Source organism: Danio rerio, chromosome 11 (genome assembly GCF_052040795.2).
Source record: "Danio rerio strain M-AB ecotype USA chromosome 11, GRCz13ab, whole genome shotgun sequence".
NCBI lineage: Eukaryota > Metazoa > Chordata > Actinopteri > Cypriniformes > Danionidae > Danio > Danio rerio.
Window position 1 is genome coordinate 32,868,361 of NC_141031.1, and position 18,298 is coordinate 32,886,658.

At 34.6% G+C, this 18,298-nt stretch overlaps 1 protein-coding gene and 1 long non-coding RNA gene across 10 annotated transcripts in view; one reads left to right on the forward strand and one right to left on the reverse strand.

The window, feature by feature from the left end:
• The first annotated feature begins 932 nt into the window (after nt 1–932).
• si:ch211-161f7.2 lies at nt 933–15,849 on the forward strand. The gene is made up of 4 exons (NR_200057.1): nt 933–1,139; nt 1,224–1,343; nt 4,623–4,766; nt 12,154–15,849. It is a non-coding gene; the product is annotated as a si:ch211-161f7.2 (long non-coding RNA).
• Nucleotides 15,850–15,959: 110 nt separating this feature from the next.
• scml2 (Scm polycomb group protein like 2) overlaps nt 15,960–18,298 on the reverse strand; it is a 52,072-nt gene continuing 49,733 nt past the window's right edge. For all 9 annotated transcript variants that reach the window (XM_087273899.1, XM_087273896.1, XM_087273898.1 and 6 more), the window contains one exon: nt 15,960–17,347. In XM_087273899.1, coding sequence (XP_087130025.1) covers nt 17,225–17,347 — 123 coding nt within the window. In that variant the 3' untranslated portion in view covers nt 15,960–17,224. The remainder of the gene's footprint in view (nt 17,348–18,298) is intronic.

Genomic DNA, 18,298 nt, shown 5'->3' on the forward strand with positions numbered 1-18,298 from the left:
ACGGCTTCCGATAAACTGTCTTTTATTACAAAATCGCCATGTTTAAGGTTTTTTTTTTTTTTTTTTTAAGTGTTAATCACTGCCTAATAGATATTAGATATAAAGTGGGTCTCAGACCGGACAAGAAGCACTGCATTAAATTCATTTTGCCCTGCAATCTCTTTAAAATATGAACATTTGTTTTACCTCAGTATTTTGAATAGAGTTTCTGCGCTAGTCTGCTGGTACTGTCGCCGCTTGCGGTTACACTGTCTTTCGTCTTGTTTAATGCTTGAACAACTAAATGAATGCCTAAGTTTATTTTTGATTGTATTTTAATTACAGTAAGGCAATGATGCTGTAAAAGTAACCTTATAAACTTAAAAAAAAAGTCACATTAACCTTTTCAAAAGTTTACTGTTGGCTGAAAAACTCATAAAAATAAAAAAGTCTTCAATATTAACTGGTTGAAGTACTTGGAGTCAACTTGCCAGATACTTCACTCCAAGCAGTTAAACCTTACAATAATTATAATATTTTTGGAAGAATAAATATTTACATTTAGAAGGTCCTCAACTGTGTTTCTGCTTGATATGTCGACAAATCAGCCATCTTGGAATAGGCACGAAAAGCAATTGAAGCCTAGTCTGAAATTGACAAATAAATAATATTGTGAATATTTATTATACCACAGGTCTTTAAACTACAACGACCTTTTAATTATAGTTGATAAAATCCTGTAAGAACCAGTTTGTGTAAGATATTCATAATCCACGTTTTTCTTCTCTGTTCAAAAACTTAAATTAGCAATAATTAACAAATTAAGTAAATTTCTTATTTCCGTCAAAGAAATTATTCATGCAAATATCAACATCAATAATTTCAATTATATGGACGATTCTTTGTCACGAGTTCGCGACACCCGTAAGTGCTACGTATGCTACCCATAATTCATAGCGCACTTAGTAAAAAGATATGGTGGACGGGTTATGTGTTCGCCCGTAATCAGGCATAATAATTATATATATTAAACGTTTTAAGCTTGTGGCTTGACATTTCACAGTCACAGTGAGTAATTATATTGGAAACAAGCAAACATGACCTAAAACGGTTCATAGCCTGTGTAAAGAGCTATGAAATGAAAAGAGGAGGTTTGAAAGGTAACTAAACTTGTTATATAACATCTACAAAGTAGCTTCTTGCTACTCAGATAAAACAGTAACGTCTTCACTATTTATGTGTAGCAAAAGTAAGGGAGAAGAGAAGCGGAAAAAAGATTTGAGGACTGACAGACTGAAATTCAAGAAAACGCCACATGAGGAGGCTCTTTCTCCGTTTCTCTACGAACGGAGAATCTTGCTGATGTGAGTATCATCGAGAATCTTCTGAGCCATTCAAAATAAAAATAAACGTCGGGCTGGTTGAAGAAAAAGATGCCACCCAGGACTACTAGAATGTCCAGAGACAGATGATACTACAAGATGGCAACCCTGAAATGTTGAATACAAATCTGTGGGCTAATAGCGTTCACCCAAAAGTGACATTTCTGTAATTGTTTATGTCCCTTACTTGTTTTGAACCTTTATAAGTTTCTTTCTTATGTTAAAATCACTTTTCCTATCTCTTAAACAATGATAAGATATAAAGAAAATAAATTATTTAGTCTGTAAACCACATCGTGCGCACATTTAACATTGTTGTTAATGTAAATATCTTGCTAAATCTGTGTGGGGAAATGTAACTTAAACTTAATCATTCGAGTTTCTGTTGAAATATCTGAATTTCCATCACCAATTTCAACTAAATAATGACAAATGGCCGCTCTTTTACAGTGAAGTAGCAGATCAGTTCAATTCATCTTTATAACTGTAGCACTTTTACCGTGTAGATTGTGTCAAAGCAGCTTAACATGAAGTTCTTGTAAATGGAAACTGCTTCAGTCAGGTTTTCAGACTTTAAGTTTAGTTTACTTCAGTTTAGTGTAATGTACAGTGTAATTAAATAATAAACATTTATTATTAAACTCATACCGCCTGCTATTAAGTATAACAGTTTTGAATATCATTATTTTTCAACAATCAAGCATGAGTTAAAAGTCATTTTAAAAAGTAAACTAACGGCAGGGCCATATTCATATGTCACTCTTTCTGAATGAGACGTCACTGAGAACAAAGAGTCCATGATTCCTGAGGCTTTTTGAACTTTCTAGAAGAGATTAGACAAGAGGCATTGATAAGTGATTAAGCGCCAGACGAGATCTGGCTGGAGAGTGTTTGTCAGAGGTGGACCCTTCAGTCTCGGAGGTTATTGCCCAGCATTGATGAAGGTCATGGCAGTCTTTGAGGCTGACTTCAGGACAATGGGTCTTTCAGAGGCTGGAGACCACTGACGACATGAGGCAACAGACCACCAGCCTTTCTGACAAACTGCTTGTTGACTGTGGGGGAACCCGGAGCACCCAGAGGAAACCCACGTAAGCATGGGGAGAACATGCAAACTCCACACAGAAATGTCAACTGACCTAGCTGGGGCTCGAACCAGCAACCCTCTTGCTGTGAGGCAATTGTGCAACCCACTTACGCCACCATGCTGCCCCAATTTTAAATATAAAACTATATTTCTTAATATCGCAAAATGTGCACATATTTGTTATCTATAATGTTATATGTGTTCTTATATGGCCTTATATAACTATTAGGGATGAACTAATTAGAATTTTTGCAGCTGATTCCAAGTTCCGATTGCTTGTCATGGTGATTATTATAATGCATAAAGCACATTTTACCTCTGAGTATAATCCCTAAGTGTAGATATCTCCTTACCTAAGAGAATAAATTAAGTATGCTACATATAGTCCCTGAAACGTGTCTCTTATAGCCATTAAGCTGTGAACATGTCATGTTCAGAAGAAGCTTTACAGAAAATAAAACAAATAAAAAATTGGAAAGACAAATAATGCAATTTGGAAACATTCCAAATGATGGAAGAAGAATTCAACATGTCTCAATCAAAAAATAGTAGCACATGTATTATGCATAAAGTGTTAAAACACACTCCTATGAATCTAATACTTCTTTACTAAAAGAAAATAGGCCTATAATCTACTGTTTATTGCAATAAGTATGTTACAAGAAGTTATATTATTAGATATTCATGTTTAAAATAAATAATGTTTAAGTTTCATGTAATATTTCCAGCTAGGTTTTAGTGAACTTGCAATATTGTCAAAAACAGAAGTTCTTTCAGTTCTTATATGCAGGGTTCATACAGTCATGGAAAACCTGGAAAAGTCAGGATGTGAATACAATTTCATCAGATGATTTAACAGGTTTATTTGGATTGATTGGTAGGATTTTGTAGAGGAGTGAATCTCGAATAATCTATAACAAAAATTTGGAAGCTTAGATAAATAAAATATCATTCATTTTCTTGTCGGCTCATTGAATAATAAACACAACATAGTCTTCATTGTATATTATTTAATCTTTATTAAAGTTACAAAGCATTTCTTGTGGCCAGATGTTTTAAACTGAAATGTTCACACAGTTTACTCAAAGATTAAAATGTACTTAACATTTACTCACACTTCACTTGTTTCAATTGTTCATTTAAAAAAAAGAAAACTCATAAATGTTTGAAACAAGTGAAGGGTGTAATGAAAATGGTAAGTAATTTACTCCATTATGATTAAACTCTATATTAAACTATAATCCCAACATTGCATATCCTGCAATGTGACTATTGTGGATGCACATATTGCATGATCGATGCTGAAGCGATATATTGTGCAGCCCTAACTTGAATGCAGTTTAGTTGTCTTTACTTTTCTGTCCTTGGCCAAAAACTTGCTCTCACATTGATAGTGCTGTTTAAGCATGATCAAAATTTTACATAGATATAAAAAATGTTTAACAAAATAGTTTGTTGTGTGTTTTCTTATATGCTGTAATTAATTTAAATGTCTTTTTTAAATTATTTATCATGTATATTTATGCTGTATATGTAGACATTATATGAAACCTTACATCATGAAAATGCACTTGAAAAGTCTTGGAAAAGTCGTGGAATTTTAGTAGTAAAAATGTGTATGAACCCTGTATATGTAAAAAGGCCTAAATACATGCAAGGTCATTCGAATATTTTGCTCTTCTCCAACTAACACAAACACTTGTGATCGGTTCACGAGATCAGCCAGATCAGCGAGAACTGATGGAGTCATTAAATGTGGTTATAGGTCGATACTGATCTCTGTCCGATCGATTGGAGCATCTTTAATAATTATATCGCTAATAATAATATTTTTATCAAATAAATATTATAGATATATATGAAAATTCCAAAGGTTAGAAAGAAATCAAACAGACATTTTTACAACATTTAGAAATATGGTTTCATATATATATGCAAAATCTAAATACTCCAAACCTATACAGTGTGTCATTTCCAAATATTAGTGTTTTTAAGGGGATTTTAGTTTATTTGGTATGTTTCTTGCAGTGTTTAATATGATTTATTGTTAATTTGCATTGTAATCAGGTTGACGTAGAACTGAATATCCTTGATCTGATTTGATTGAGAAGGCAGAGCAGCACAGAAGGGGCTGTTCTCCAGTTAATTCACCACATCTGTCTGCTCTCTCACAGCGGACACACTGAGCTGACTCCTGTTCACGACTGCGCTGTTTCTGTCTATTGACGAACCTTTAAATAGCAACTGAAGCTTGCTGTACTAAATTTATTTGACAGCACCGATTGCAACAGCATCTGAACTGTCAACTTCACAAAAAGGTAAGCATGTTTCTGTTCATATCTCAAGGATTTTGCACATGCATCATTTTGCACGATTTTATGAAAAAGAGCACACTCACACACACTTCTTACACTTAGTGAGAGCACACAAATGGCCAGTATAATTGAACTTGAAAGTCAATATTTATTTACACCTTAAGCCTTTTGGCATTTGATGGTTGCATGAAGAACCTTTACTCTGAAAAAATGATTCATTTGATTTACTAATTTTTTAAGGTAACTGGTTGCAAGCAATTTATATAGGCTAAATTTAAACAAACACATTAAGTTGAACATTACTAAATTTAATAAAAATACTACTTAATTAAGTATAACTTTACACAATAATAAATAGTTTGCAACCAATTACCTTTTTTTCAGTGTACATAATTCCACAAAAGTTATTTATAGTGGCAAGGACTTCTTTAAAAATCTTCTCACTAGGGCTGTGCTGATAAACGATATTATACCAAATCATTATAAAAAATTGTCAATAACAATAACCAGCTCTGAATGTTTTTACTCTATGTTGATCTAAGAGCCAATCACACAGCAGAAATGTGCAACAATGTGAATCTAAAAGTGCATGGATATTAGAGATGTACCAAATTTTTAGCCCCCGAAAATTTGTCAACCAAAAAATTTGTTAGGTCATTAATGGACCCTCTAAAGTTTGTAATTTCAGTCATTGTTTGGGTGCTCTTTCAAATCTGGAAGCATTAACAACTTATATCAAAATATATCATTATCGTTCAATGTGGAATATAACTATCAAGGCATTTTTGCCATATCGCCCAGCCGTTTTGTTCTTTGGAAATCAAAAATGGGCAGAATTTGGCACCACTTGAAACTTATCCCACTTTAGATTTCTTTAACTTTATTAATCTAAAGAAACCTTTTCTATTTTCAAGAATGGCAGTGGAATGATTCCATTTAGAAACTTTATTCACTGTTAAAAAAAAAAAAAAAAAAACAGGCTTCCACACAATTCATTCTGGTTGTTTCATGTTGGAGCATTAAATTAACTTAACAAATTTAGATGGAGTGAACATATTAAACAATTAAAAATCTAAAGAACTGGGTTATTTAAGCTTATTTTGCATAAGTAGTTTGAACAAGAAGGAAAATCATTTTATGAGTTTTTTTTTTAGTGTGCACTGACAAACATTATTATTTTTTTATATTTATACATGATTTTTGGTTTTGTATAAAGGTTGAAATAAGCTAAAGGAAAGTGAGTGAGGTGTTTCAAACACACTCAAAAAAGATTTTTGCTGCTTGCTCAAACTAATTTAAAATGAGCTGAATCAACACTATTATTCCGTTTTTCTGGCATCTTAATTCTTTTATGTTCAGTCCACTTCAATTTATAAAAACAAATAAGTTAACTTAATCAAGTTGTGTTGGGACAACATAAAGGTAGTGTATTAAAAAGACACTCAGTATTTTTTCAAAGAGTTTAGGTTTTTTGATGTGAAATTAAAATGTGTTATAAGAATATAAGTTTTGAGCCTAATTTGAGCTATTATTAGCATTCATTTATTCATTCATTTTCTTGTCGGCTTAGTCCCTTTATTAATCCGGGGTCGCCAGCCGCAACCCATCTTTGAGAAAATTATTAGCAGCAATACGTATGAAATGTTTTTAGCATTAGGCTTCACAGAGGTGTATGGATGTCATTATGATACAAGCGTGGAAATGAACTGAAGTCATTCGTTAACAAACATAAGGATAGAAAAACGTTTCTGTACCACTCCTTGCATACCCACCAAGCAATTTTGTTTAATAGAAATCTAAACATACACTGTAAAAAAGTCATTTGCTAAGTTTACTTAATTAATTTGTGCAAACTCATTGCCTTAATTAAAAGTTATTTTACCTTTATTTTAATATTTTTTTTCTTACTAATATATTAAAAGTATTCGTTAAATGAAGTCACATTTACATGGATTGTTTAAGTTTTGATGAGGATCTGTAGTTGGTAGAGCTTTACAATTCTATTTGAACAGAAATCTCTGTAAATAACAACGTAACAACATTAAATACTAATTCATGTCTTCCTATATTAATTTTGTGCTAAAACACACAATAACACTTTATTTTACATCTTTTTTTTCCCATTCTGGCACAAAGTATTTTAAAAACTAGAAATATGCAAATTAACTCATTAAGTTACATTCAGAATTTAATTCAAAGGAACTCAGTTCATGTAATTTATTGCACTGCTTGATTTTACAGTTTCAACCAATTTACTAAAACAAGGCTAAATTCTAGCAGCTCAAAACCGACTCATTCATTCATGTTAATTTGATAACTAGTCAAGTTTTAGTCTGTTTTTAGACATCTATTATATTTTCTCAGACAGACCAAATTTAGCTTTGTTTTAGCAAAGCTGTCTGTATTTAGATTTCTATTACATGCCTATTAAATACAAAAAGTGCTTGGTGGGTTTATACATGCACACATGTACTTTAGTAAGATGCGAAAATACACACTTTTATATTTCAAATGACCACACCTAGAAAAATAGTAATGAAGAAATAAATTTGCATCCTTAAATCCTTTTAAAGTTACACTCAATCTCTTCAGCTAAAGGGAACACATGAAAAATAACATGAAGTTTAATCCTCTCTGGTTTGGCAAAAGGAAAAGGATCTGAACTTTTCTCCTCTGGCACACAGCGTTTATTGGTTTGTAATCCATCTATCTGTCTATGGAGTAAACATTTAGTTGCACAAAAGTAATAAACTTGCATGGGCCACGTTGAAAGTCTTGCGAGAATAAATTAATCGTGTTTGAAAAGATTTTTTTCTTGAGCCACTTAATACACTTTATACGTAAGACTAGAAATGGGGTATTTCTGTCTTTTACTGACTGTATGTGCTTCACGACAACATTAAAACCCGCTGCTGAATTGTCAAAGCATTCAAGACTTTCATATGATAGTTTGAAAGGCCTGTCCGCATCATTCAGATCTGATCTCTGCAATTTAACAAAAAACAGCTTTAACATCTGCTCAGTGTTAGTCATTTATATTAATGCTAATCAAGAGCATACATGCATTCAATTTCCTAAAACATATCAACTGCCTATAGAAGCTTTCTAAATTTTCTAGAAGAAATACTAAGATGTGTCCCAAAAACAGTGATATATTTTTTCCATATTATAGTGGAGCTATTATTCCCCTTTTTACAAGATGTAAAATAAATCTCTGATGTCCCCCAAGTGTTTTTGTGAATTTCAGCTCAAAATACCCCACAAATAACGCTTTAAAACTGCCCCTTTTAGGCATTGATCCTAATTGTGCCGTTTTGGTAATAGTCGCTTTAAATTTAAATAAGATTGTGCTCTTTTCAAAAGAAGACGGAGCTACAAATGCCTATGTGTCAGCATAGTGGCAGATTCAAAAACAAGGATAACGTCCTGAGGGAGAGATCGTCACTAGGGAGCAGGACTTTCCCCCTCTGATGACAAAGAGAAAATGTCAATCAAAGTGTTTCTGCAGACTGTTTTCATAAAGGGTGATTATAAAATATATATATATATTTTTAATGGCATTTTTACAATAAAAAACTGGTTATATTCACAGAATTGTCACACAACTGTGTTTAAACCTTATACAAAAGTGATGTTTGCATAAAATAATTAAAATAATGGTTACTTGAATATTTTTATTCCAGTTCATGAAAGAATAAACAGAATTGGATTGTTTTTCTTAAACATTAAAACAATATTAATAACCTAGGTAATGTAGGGTATATAAATCAAATCTATACTTACTTACCTAAGAACAGCTGGCAGAGTAATGGCATAAAATGTGAAAAATTTCTTTAAAATAAAGTTGAAAGCATTAAATTATTATCTTTAAAAAAAAAAAAAAACATTTTGGTGTTTGGAGCCTGTGAGTGACGTTTTAATCTCTCTGCTCAAGATCCAAATTGTTTCTGGCAAGCTTTTTAATGGTGTTTATTTAACAAAGGTTTAAACAAACAGCAATATGGTTGACACTTTTATTACAAAATTTTATTCACTTGCAGATATAAAAACAGCACATTTTAAGAATTTCTTTCTTCAAAATGTATTTACTAAAAATAAATGGTTATTGGTTATTAGTTTGGGAATTAGAATACTCTCCCAATGCTGCATGTTTGTTTGGAACATTTGCTTCATTGTTCACACTGTTTCACTCCGTTAAAGGTGCAGTAGGTGATCTGCCAAAATGCTAACCGCTTAGCATATTATCTTTGGCAGCGGGGATGGACTGTGACTCAAAGCCACACCACCTGAAATCACGAGCTCGCACACCGTGTCAACAGCAGACAGACAACCCACTAGTTCATGTCATTCGCTAGTTAGTTAGTTCTTAGCCAGCAGCATGCTTGAATTACATTTATTACTTAGCCTTACATGCTATTTCAGAGCGAATATTAAAAGTAGCATGGTAAACAGTGTAGGAAGGCGGTCATTGTTCAAAAATGACCCAATGTGAATATAAAAGCAACTTCGCCTCAATAAGCAGATAAGGCGGAATAGCGCTATTTAATGATGTTTTGTTGTTAGACTAACTATAAATCTACATTATCCATGCTATAAAAGGAATTTATGAAAATAATCACTTCAATCTTTCACCGGGAGATTTGAGTGGCTGAACAACACGTCTGTGCATAAGTCATTCATAAGAGAAAAAAACAATTTTAAACAATTTTAAAACAGAACATTCCCTGTCTAACAGTAATACTTCAGCCATGGTGCCGCCCTTCCTCCAGCAGGCTAAAGTAACTCCAATATTGATTTAGGTTTTTCAAAGATTCAATTCAGCATTTGATTTCTCCCAGTCTGTCTCGTGACCGCTCGGCGCTTATGCAGACGAGCACGCGTGAATGGCGGATCTGCGTAAATAGATACGCAGAAGTCCGAATCTACATTAGCTGACAGACAGTCTGAGCTGCTTTTCAGAATTATGAGAGATGTCGGTCTGACAATATTTAATTGGATGAACATTTTTTTAGTTTTATGCTTTACCCAAAATATAAAAATACATTTAAACACATTTAGATCATTTACTGTAATCATTACTATTGGACTGTGAAGAGACTTTCAACCAGCACAACAAAAAATGTTTTTGAAGATAATCACCTACTGCACCTTTAACTTAGTAACAGATAATAATATGAATTATTAATAAATAAAATAAATTTTTTATTATAATAATAAATTATTAAAGATAGAAAACGACAAAAGAGCTGGTCCAGCCACAATACAACAGCGCCAGTCCACTCACCACACACCAGCTATGTGGAGTGGAGAAAAAGTGATTATGCCAATTCGGTGGAGGGAATTTGGCCAGGACACCGAGGTTAGGTCACCTTTCCACTGCACACAACATTTGGACATGACTGTCTGAATACGCCCTCTTGTGGCAGTCGCACAGAATTTTCAGTTGTGTCGTGCACCATGGGAGAGAAGCTGATTCTCTCTGTTTCCGAAATAAAGAATTGCAAAAGCAAGAGGCTTTATTCTCTGTCCGTTCACCGTGGTTTAATGAATGAATGAATGCTAGAAACTCATATACCACTAAACATTTTGGAGGGAATGTGGAGACAACATTTAAAAATAATCAATTTTTTTATTGCTTATTTATGAATAGAAATGTCTTCTAATATAAACTTTTTTTCTGATTAAAAAAATACTTTAAAAATCCACTATTTCTCATCTCGCGCACACGGATCTGCTTAGACAACACTGGAATACATCACATCCAGTCAATGAGTCGCATACGGTGTAGTCGCAGGAGTTTAAATCTTTTAACGAATCCGCAGCTCGAATAGGATCCGAATTTTCCGCGTACGGAGATAATCGAAACTACCTGCAGCTCTCGGACTACTCTCCATTTGAATGACTTCTAGTCTGTTGCTTGTCGTTTGTCATGTGCAGTGGAAAGGTGGCATTACACCCCTACTCTTTACAAGAAGTGTGTGTGTGCGGCACATGCAAAGAATGTGATTTTAAATGACCATAGAGGGTCAGGACCTCGGTTTAACATCTCATCCAAAAGACGGTGCTGACAGTATGGTGTCCCCTTCACTTTACTGGGGCAGTAGGACTCCCACAAACTGCAGGTTGAGCACCCCCTGCTGGCCTCACTAACACCACTTCCAACAGCAACCTTGTTTCCCATGTTGTCTCCCATCCAGGTACTGACCAGACTCAGCCCTGCTTAGCTTCAGTGAGTAACCGATCTTGGGCTGCAGGGTAATAAGGCTGTAGCAAGCAAAGGCAATTTATATTCCAAGCAGAAAAAAATACACAGTACCATTGATAAAAGGTTAGAAACGTCCATGTCCTTATGAAAATTAACAATGTTTGTATATAGTAAAAGTGTAGTAACTATGGTTTTTGCCATACTGACTACCATTTGAATAACAACTGTTTATCATTACATTAATCAACTGGAAATTGCCCACATACCGTAATTTGGGGATGTTGCCTAATTTGAATGTGTGTGTGTTCTCCAGAGACAGATGCACTGCAGGCTCCACAGCCACTAAAATATTGCAATTTTCCTCTAAACAGTGACATATGGGCCTATTACCCTGGGCTTAACCTCCTACACTGCACACACCATTTGAGGAGTGGGAATGATTGTGTGTCTGTTTCCAGTACTGAAACTATATACCGCTAACAAGAGGGAAAACGGGAATAATTTATTGCACACCCTTATTGTTGTCAAACTCATGAATTACTGGATTTCAAAGCAGCATTCTGTGATCTACTGTGCTTTCTAAAGCGATACAGTAGTTCACAAACAGTTGTTTTTAAAGGGGGGCAATTGTTGTTCATTTATATATTTTACTTTTATGAATGAACAATCCACAATCTAAGCCAAAAATCTTCATTACGGTCTGCTAAAGAATAAAAAGCATTAGCTAACTATTTGCTCAATTTGCTAACAATTCTAGCATCAACAGTAAATAACGACTTGAATAAATGAAGACAACAGTGTAAATGTCTAGTATGATCGTCTTTGATCACTTTATATATTTTTGTACACATAATGACCACCAGTTGTTTCTCAGTGAGATTGGTGTATGAAATGTTTATGCTTTTTTGTGCGTGCTAAAGGAATATGTTGTTTATTATGGGTAACTTTCAGCCCTGTTTGTCCTCAGAGTAACTTAGTATGGGAGACAATATCCTGGAAAACATTTTCACTCAATGAAGCAAATCACTATGTTGTCCTTGAGATTCGTTGTTAATGAAAAGCAGAGTCTATAAACTACTTATCTGTTTATATTGTGCTAGGACATATCACTCGCTCAAATCATCTATTGACAAGCAACACAAAAACATTGTTTTGATGTGAAATGCCTCTTTTTTTCCCTGCCAGAAACACTTAGAGGACATTTCTGATGTTTGACTTCTCATTGAATGGAAACTTCAAGCCTTAAGGGACTACGATGGAGGACCTCCAAACAAAAGAGGTAAAAAAGTATCAGACCAAAAAAGAAGAAACAGATTGCAATGGGCCAGATTGTTCAAATAGCAATGACAAAGAGCAAATCAGAAAAACATCACCTCAGTTCAATTCTTCCAACGAACACTCGATGAATCTTGCTCTCAAATTGGCCACGTCTTTTCTAAACTGTGTCTGTCATGGAAACAAACCTTTTGTACTTCCTGTTGACCATAAAATAAGTAAGGATTTGCCTGCTGAAACAAGACCAGCATCCAGGACTGTGTCTGATTCGAACACAATCTCCTTGGTCTTAGATCAGTGTTTGAACTCTCAACTTCCACCTACCTTGCACTCTTATCCATTTGACAGTTATCAGTCGAACGAAAACCTGCTTTCAAGTCAATCAGAAGCTTTAGATTACAACACAGACATCTCAGTGTTTCAAGGTCCTAATATTGGCACACATTTACAAAATTTAGTACCTTCTCTGAGCAATTATGCTTCATCAGATTGTCAAATGACTGGCCAACAACAGTCTATCCCTCTAACTTCGAACGTCTTGCCATATCAGTCTGTTCAGCCGAGTAATACACCAATGACTTCATTAATACCTCCAGCCACTTTGCTGGTTCCTTATCCACTTGTGTTTCTGTTGCCAGTCCCATTACCCATACCAATACCAATCCCTATCCAAATCCCTCAAAGTTTATACTCAAACACTATAGTTAAACCCTCTAGAACTGATTCAATGATTGACAAAAGTACACAGATCTCGTCTTCAATATCTTGCTGCACCGATATCATGTTTTCACAAACCCCATCAGTTTCTCAGGACGAGGTGCTTGACCTTTCTTTTAAGACAACTCTGACCAAACATGAACATCCACTATCTGCTTCACCAAACTTGCCACTGGATCTATCTGTGGTAAACACGAATACTAAACATCAGGATCATTGGCATGATGGCATGAGCGGACGATGCAAAAGGACAACTCATGAAAGCAAAGGCAATAACATCATACGTTCAAAGTACGAGGACTACAATGGCAGGACTGTGCACTCCGCTCAAACAGTCATTGTGTCGCGCACAGAAATACTTCCTTTCTCTGACAAACGGAAAGGTTTCTCACGGGACTACATGATAAACTCTGCCACAAAACCAGACAAGAGCCAGAATACTGTGATACCAGACTGCTCTAGGAGACCATTCAGGGTTCACCCTCTTTCTAGTGAACCACAATTCAAAAGACGAGGATCACCAAACATGTATGGAAACACTCCTCCATATAAAAAACATCTGGCTTCTTTTCAGCCTGGAAAATAGATGGAATGTAGACGCATGCTGCATATAATTAACTTTTGTGATTGCAGGTTATTAAAAAAAATACATATATACAGTATAAATATTATTGGGGGGGAGAAGACAAAACAGGTTACATTTAAGTAATAGTTATAATATATTTGATTTATTTATTTCAAACAGAAAAATCACACAAAACAATTCTTTAAACAAAATACATTTCAACATGGTCGCAACGGAGTGGGCTGAAGCACAAGCTTATTATTTTCTCCAGCCCATTACCACACAAATCATTTGTTTATTTCTTTAACTTATTTCTTCTTTTACTTATCTTTTTTTAACATGAGACATATCTTATCGTTTTGGCATTTTTTACACAATTTATGCTTTATTCCATTTGTACATTTACGTTTTATAAGATAGACAAACAAAAAACACAGTACTGCAAACAGCCATTAATTGAATTTCATCATACCTTTCTCATTTTGTTCTTTTTCAATCACCTCTATTCATTATATTCGATTAATAATACATATTTATACACCTTTTTAAATTGATTTTAGATTGAAGTTGCCCTTGTTTACAACCTCCTAAAATTGTGCTCTCTCAGATTATAAAGATCGCTAAAAAGTAATAAAGCTGCTTATGTATCAGTCTATACAAAATTAGGCACAAAATCCCTCTATCAACTCATTTCCAGACTATTATTAATGTATTGGCAGTTTATTTGTACTTATAAAATACATATTGCATGATCTTATTCTAAATGCCTACCTCACACCCCTACATTCATCCCACCGAATATCTAACTACTCCTTAAACCCAACTATTACTACTTCATAACTATGAATAAAATGCAAATTGGTAGTTTGAACTTAACGTTATACAGTACTTAACGGTAGGTAAGATTCAAGAATCACACTTTAAAGTAAAGTGTGACCAAAAACTGTATCAACTATAAAAGCACAATAGCTTACACTCAAGATTTTTTCCCAGATGATGGACTCTGACAGCCAATCAGAATCCATCCTGTGTTAAAAAATAATAAGGATCTAGTCTGCTGTAATGAGCTTGAGCTTTTAAAGCAGCAGACAACAAAACTGCAGGTTTCAAATATTTCCGAATGATGCCCATGCATGGTTCAGTTGGAAAAGGTGTGCCAGAGCATGGTTCAGTTGTGCTTTGGCATGGTACGCTTGTAGTGTGGTTGGAAAGTGTGTCTGAACCCGTAACTGAAGACGCAACATCACTTTTAAGGGACTGTTTCATATGGATTTATTAATCATTCTTACTTTTTATTGAACTGAACACAACTGTCATAGTTTATTAAAGATACAAAGCCCTCACTGCATGTCAGCTGCACCTTCAGCAAACCTCCTAAAGCCTGGTTTATAGACGAATCACCAGTTTATAACCATTCAGGATGCATGCGCAGCGAGGTTGCAGAAAAAAAACACACTTTTTTACATTTCATCCTAAGCATTTAGTGTCCGCAGTTGAATTAACCATATTTAATTGTTTTTGCTGAAATCATTGCTGCAATCAAATTGAGTAATGTGTATGATTCAGCATAGCGTGAACTTACCTGATGTGAAATGAGAACTGCAGAGTCGAGCATTTTTAATTAGGTCCTCACTCCATTCAGCTCTTATGATGGCTGTTAGCCAAAGGCGTCTGTGTATTTGTCATTAAAAGCAGAGTGGTGTACAGTAAAATTTAAGTTTTCTATTTCTGGCGTTCTACCGCACAACACATGTTTGCTATTGCAACTGGTCTTTTTTTTTCAACTGGTATGCACGGTTGAACCCATGTTATGTCATGTGTTGGCCCACACGGAATCTGCGTGTGCAGAATTCCGCAGATTTTTAGCCCATTATTAATTCTGTTTATTTACTTGAGTAAATGTGTAAATCTGATTTTATTCAGTTTTCAATCAGTAAATTATTACTTTTTATTTAATATATTAACGTTTTAGTTATGATACTCTGCTGGATACTCCCAAAATAATTCTGCAAAAACCCACGGCGCATGCAATGTGCGTACCATGCATTTATACTTCTGCGCAGTGTTTGTGTTGCTCTACAATAACATTTCTGAAATGCTAGCTGGCAGTAGGTTATGTTCTTCTGCGTTGAGTTTCTTTGCTGGTGTTTTGCCGCACTTCAGCACGGTACAAGGCAACTGTACCTAGTGTGAGTACACCCTTAGTTATCCTTCATGTTGTAAATTGGTCATTAAGTGTAGTGCAAAGTGTAGCTGCTGAAACATGTATAAGCCAAATTCATTAACATACTGTATGTCATACATGTTAATAAATTATTTACACCAAGAAAACGGAAGCTCTAGACCCAAATTAAACCTGTACGTTTCTTTTGGGCAAAGTGTAACATATTTAATGAGGTAATGCCTTTCCAGTGAAAATACTGTGAAGCATGACAACTTTATAATGCAATTATTTATTCAAATGGTAGAAAAATGTTCAAATAAGTCAATACAAAACTTTCGACCTGAGTATAAGAGCAAAGTAAATACAGTGTATCTAAAAGGAGCTAAAATGTATGCTTATAAATGTGTATTATAACAAAAGGCTCCAAAAAATGATGATCAATTATATAAACATACACAATGCACTCAAAAAAGGAGAGTTTCTACCTATTAAATAACAAAATGATAGAACACTGAGCCAAATTCACATCTGTATGATACACACAAAACAAAAGAAACACATATCAGGGATTGCTGCATGCTCTGCACATCAATCTCATTCACCATGCAGATAAACCTCGGAATTTCATGACCATGTGACGTTTTTATGTGTGCTTCATGGGGGTCTCCTGAAGTGCTGGTGTGGACATATTCAGTTTTTAGAAGGAATAAAATGGTAATGAATTATGAACAGATGAAAATGTATTGTACAAATGTCCTGAGTGATTATCTCAAGTTAAACAGCCATAATTATTAGTTAGTAACAGTAAGAACTAAATGTTTGTGCTATCAAAACTGGTGCATTTTATAGACCATAGCAACACCATTTTTGGCTTACATAATTAAAACCAACATTTATTGTTTCTCTGCTACTTCGTGATACAGCAGTAGAGTTTGAAATATGATTATGTATTTCAATTCCAATACTACGTCAAATGGTGAATAATGAAATGAAATTAGATTGACCAGCACCAAAATCCTTCATTGTCGATGTCCAAAGCATAATGTCCAATACATCTTAATCAGACGTAAAGTAAAATATAGTGGAAATCCAATGTTTGATAAGCTGTCAATGTGTAGATAGTACAGTACATAAATGACAACACAGTCAAATCCTTTGGGATTTTAGCTTCGTCCACCATTGTCTGTAAACGCAGAGCATTGAGGTACTGAGGTTTGTAGCTGCAGCTTTACACTGAACTTTCTAGAAGAGACAATCAACATCCTTGTAGCAAATGCAGTTACACAATATCCATTCATAGTTCGGCCGTTTGGAAAGTCTTGTGATGTTCATTTTTGCATTTGTTTTGCCACCGTTCAGTTTAAATACCCACCATTTAATCCAGCGGTTTCAAGTCAACATGTTGGACCTTTGACTATAATAATAAATAGCCATGTATCTTGAGCAAAGTGTATAGTTATCGACTCAAAAACTGAGCGAACCTATGTCTTCCTTTAGTGGATTTGCTGTGTTATTTTGTGCAGAAGCTCCAGCATCTATTTTGTTTGTTTGAGTTTCTCGATGTGATGGCAAAGTTTGAGAGCAGGCCCCAGTTTCAGCCCCATGTACTTCATGATCATGTCACTCCGTAAAAGCATCAAAGCCTTGCCATCAATCTCCTGTGGAAAAGCAGAACAATCAAACCATTTCAATAATTTGCAAGTAATATAATCAGTGGTGTAAAGTAACAAATTACAAATAGTCAAATAACTATAATTGAGTAGTTTTTCTCAGGAATTGTAATGTACTGAAGTAGTTTTAAAGCTATTGTGTGCTTTTACTTTCCCTTGAGTACATTTTTAGTGCTGTATCGGTAATTTTACTGCACTATTTTCCTTTAATCTGCAGTCACTACTTTATTTTTAATGGTCTATGGGCATTGTTAGAGTAGAAACACCGGTTCTGTGATTCCTGTCCAAACAAGATCACACATAGTAACTAAATTGCATCATACAGAACCGACCTCAAGATATGGACGCTTCATAAATGCAGCAAACCATTTGGAAGCATTAAAAGTATCCAAGATGATATTCAAAATCATTACACGCAATGACCCAGAGTCCCAGAGAATGAGAGAATGACCCACACAACGTTTAGATTGCCTGTTACTGATGAGAAGATGAAGGATGTTTATTCTATGATGACTGAAATTACCTTAAACAATAACTAACTGCATTACAAAATGTTGTTTTCACACACATACAAATTGAATGTAAACGCATCAGTCTGTCACAGTGCAATACTCACTACTACTGAGTAATAGTTTAAGTAATAGTAAGAGTTTTAAAAGGGCTACTTTTTAAGCTGCGGTCACACTCCACTTTTCGCCCCATAGACTTCTATTCATACGCATGCAAATGCGGTAGACTGGAAACGCAAGCTTGTACGACACAGTTCGCTGCATTGAAAAGTTCAAGCTTTGTGAACTCTACAAAAACTCTGCAAAATCGCATCACATGGCTGCGTTAGACCAATCCAAGATTAAAACATGACCTCTATGTACAGTCATTTAAAATTTGGACCAGTCGCTCACTTTTTTAAATGTCTAATCAACTCGTTTAATTCCACCT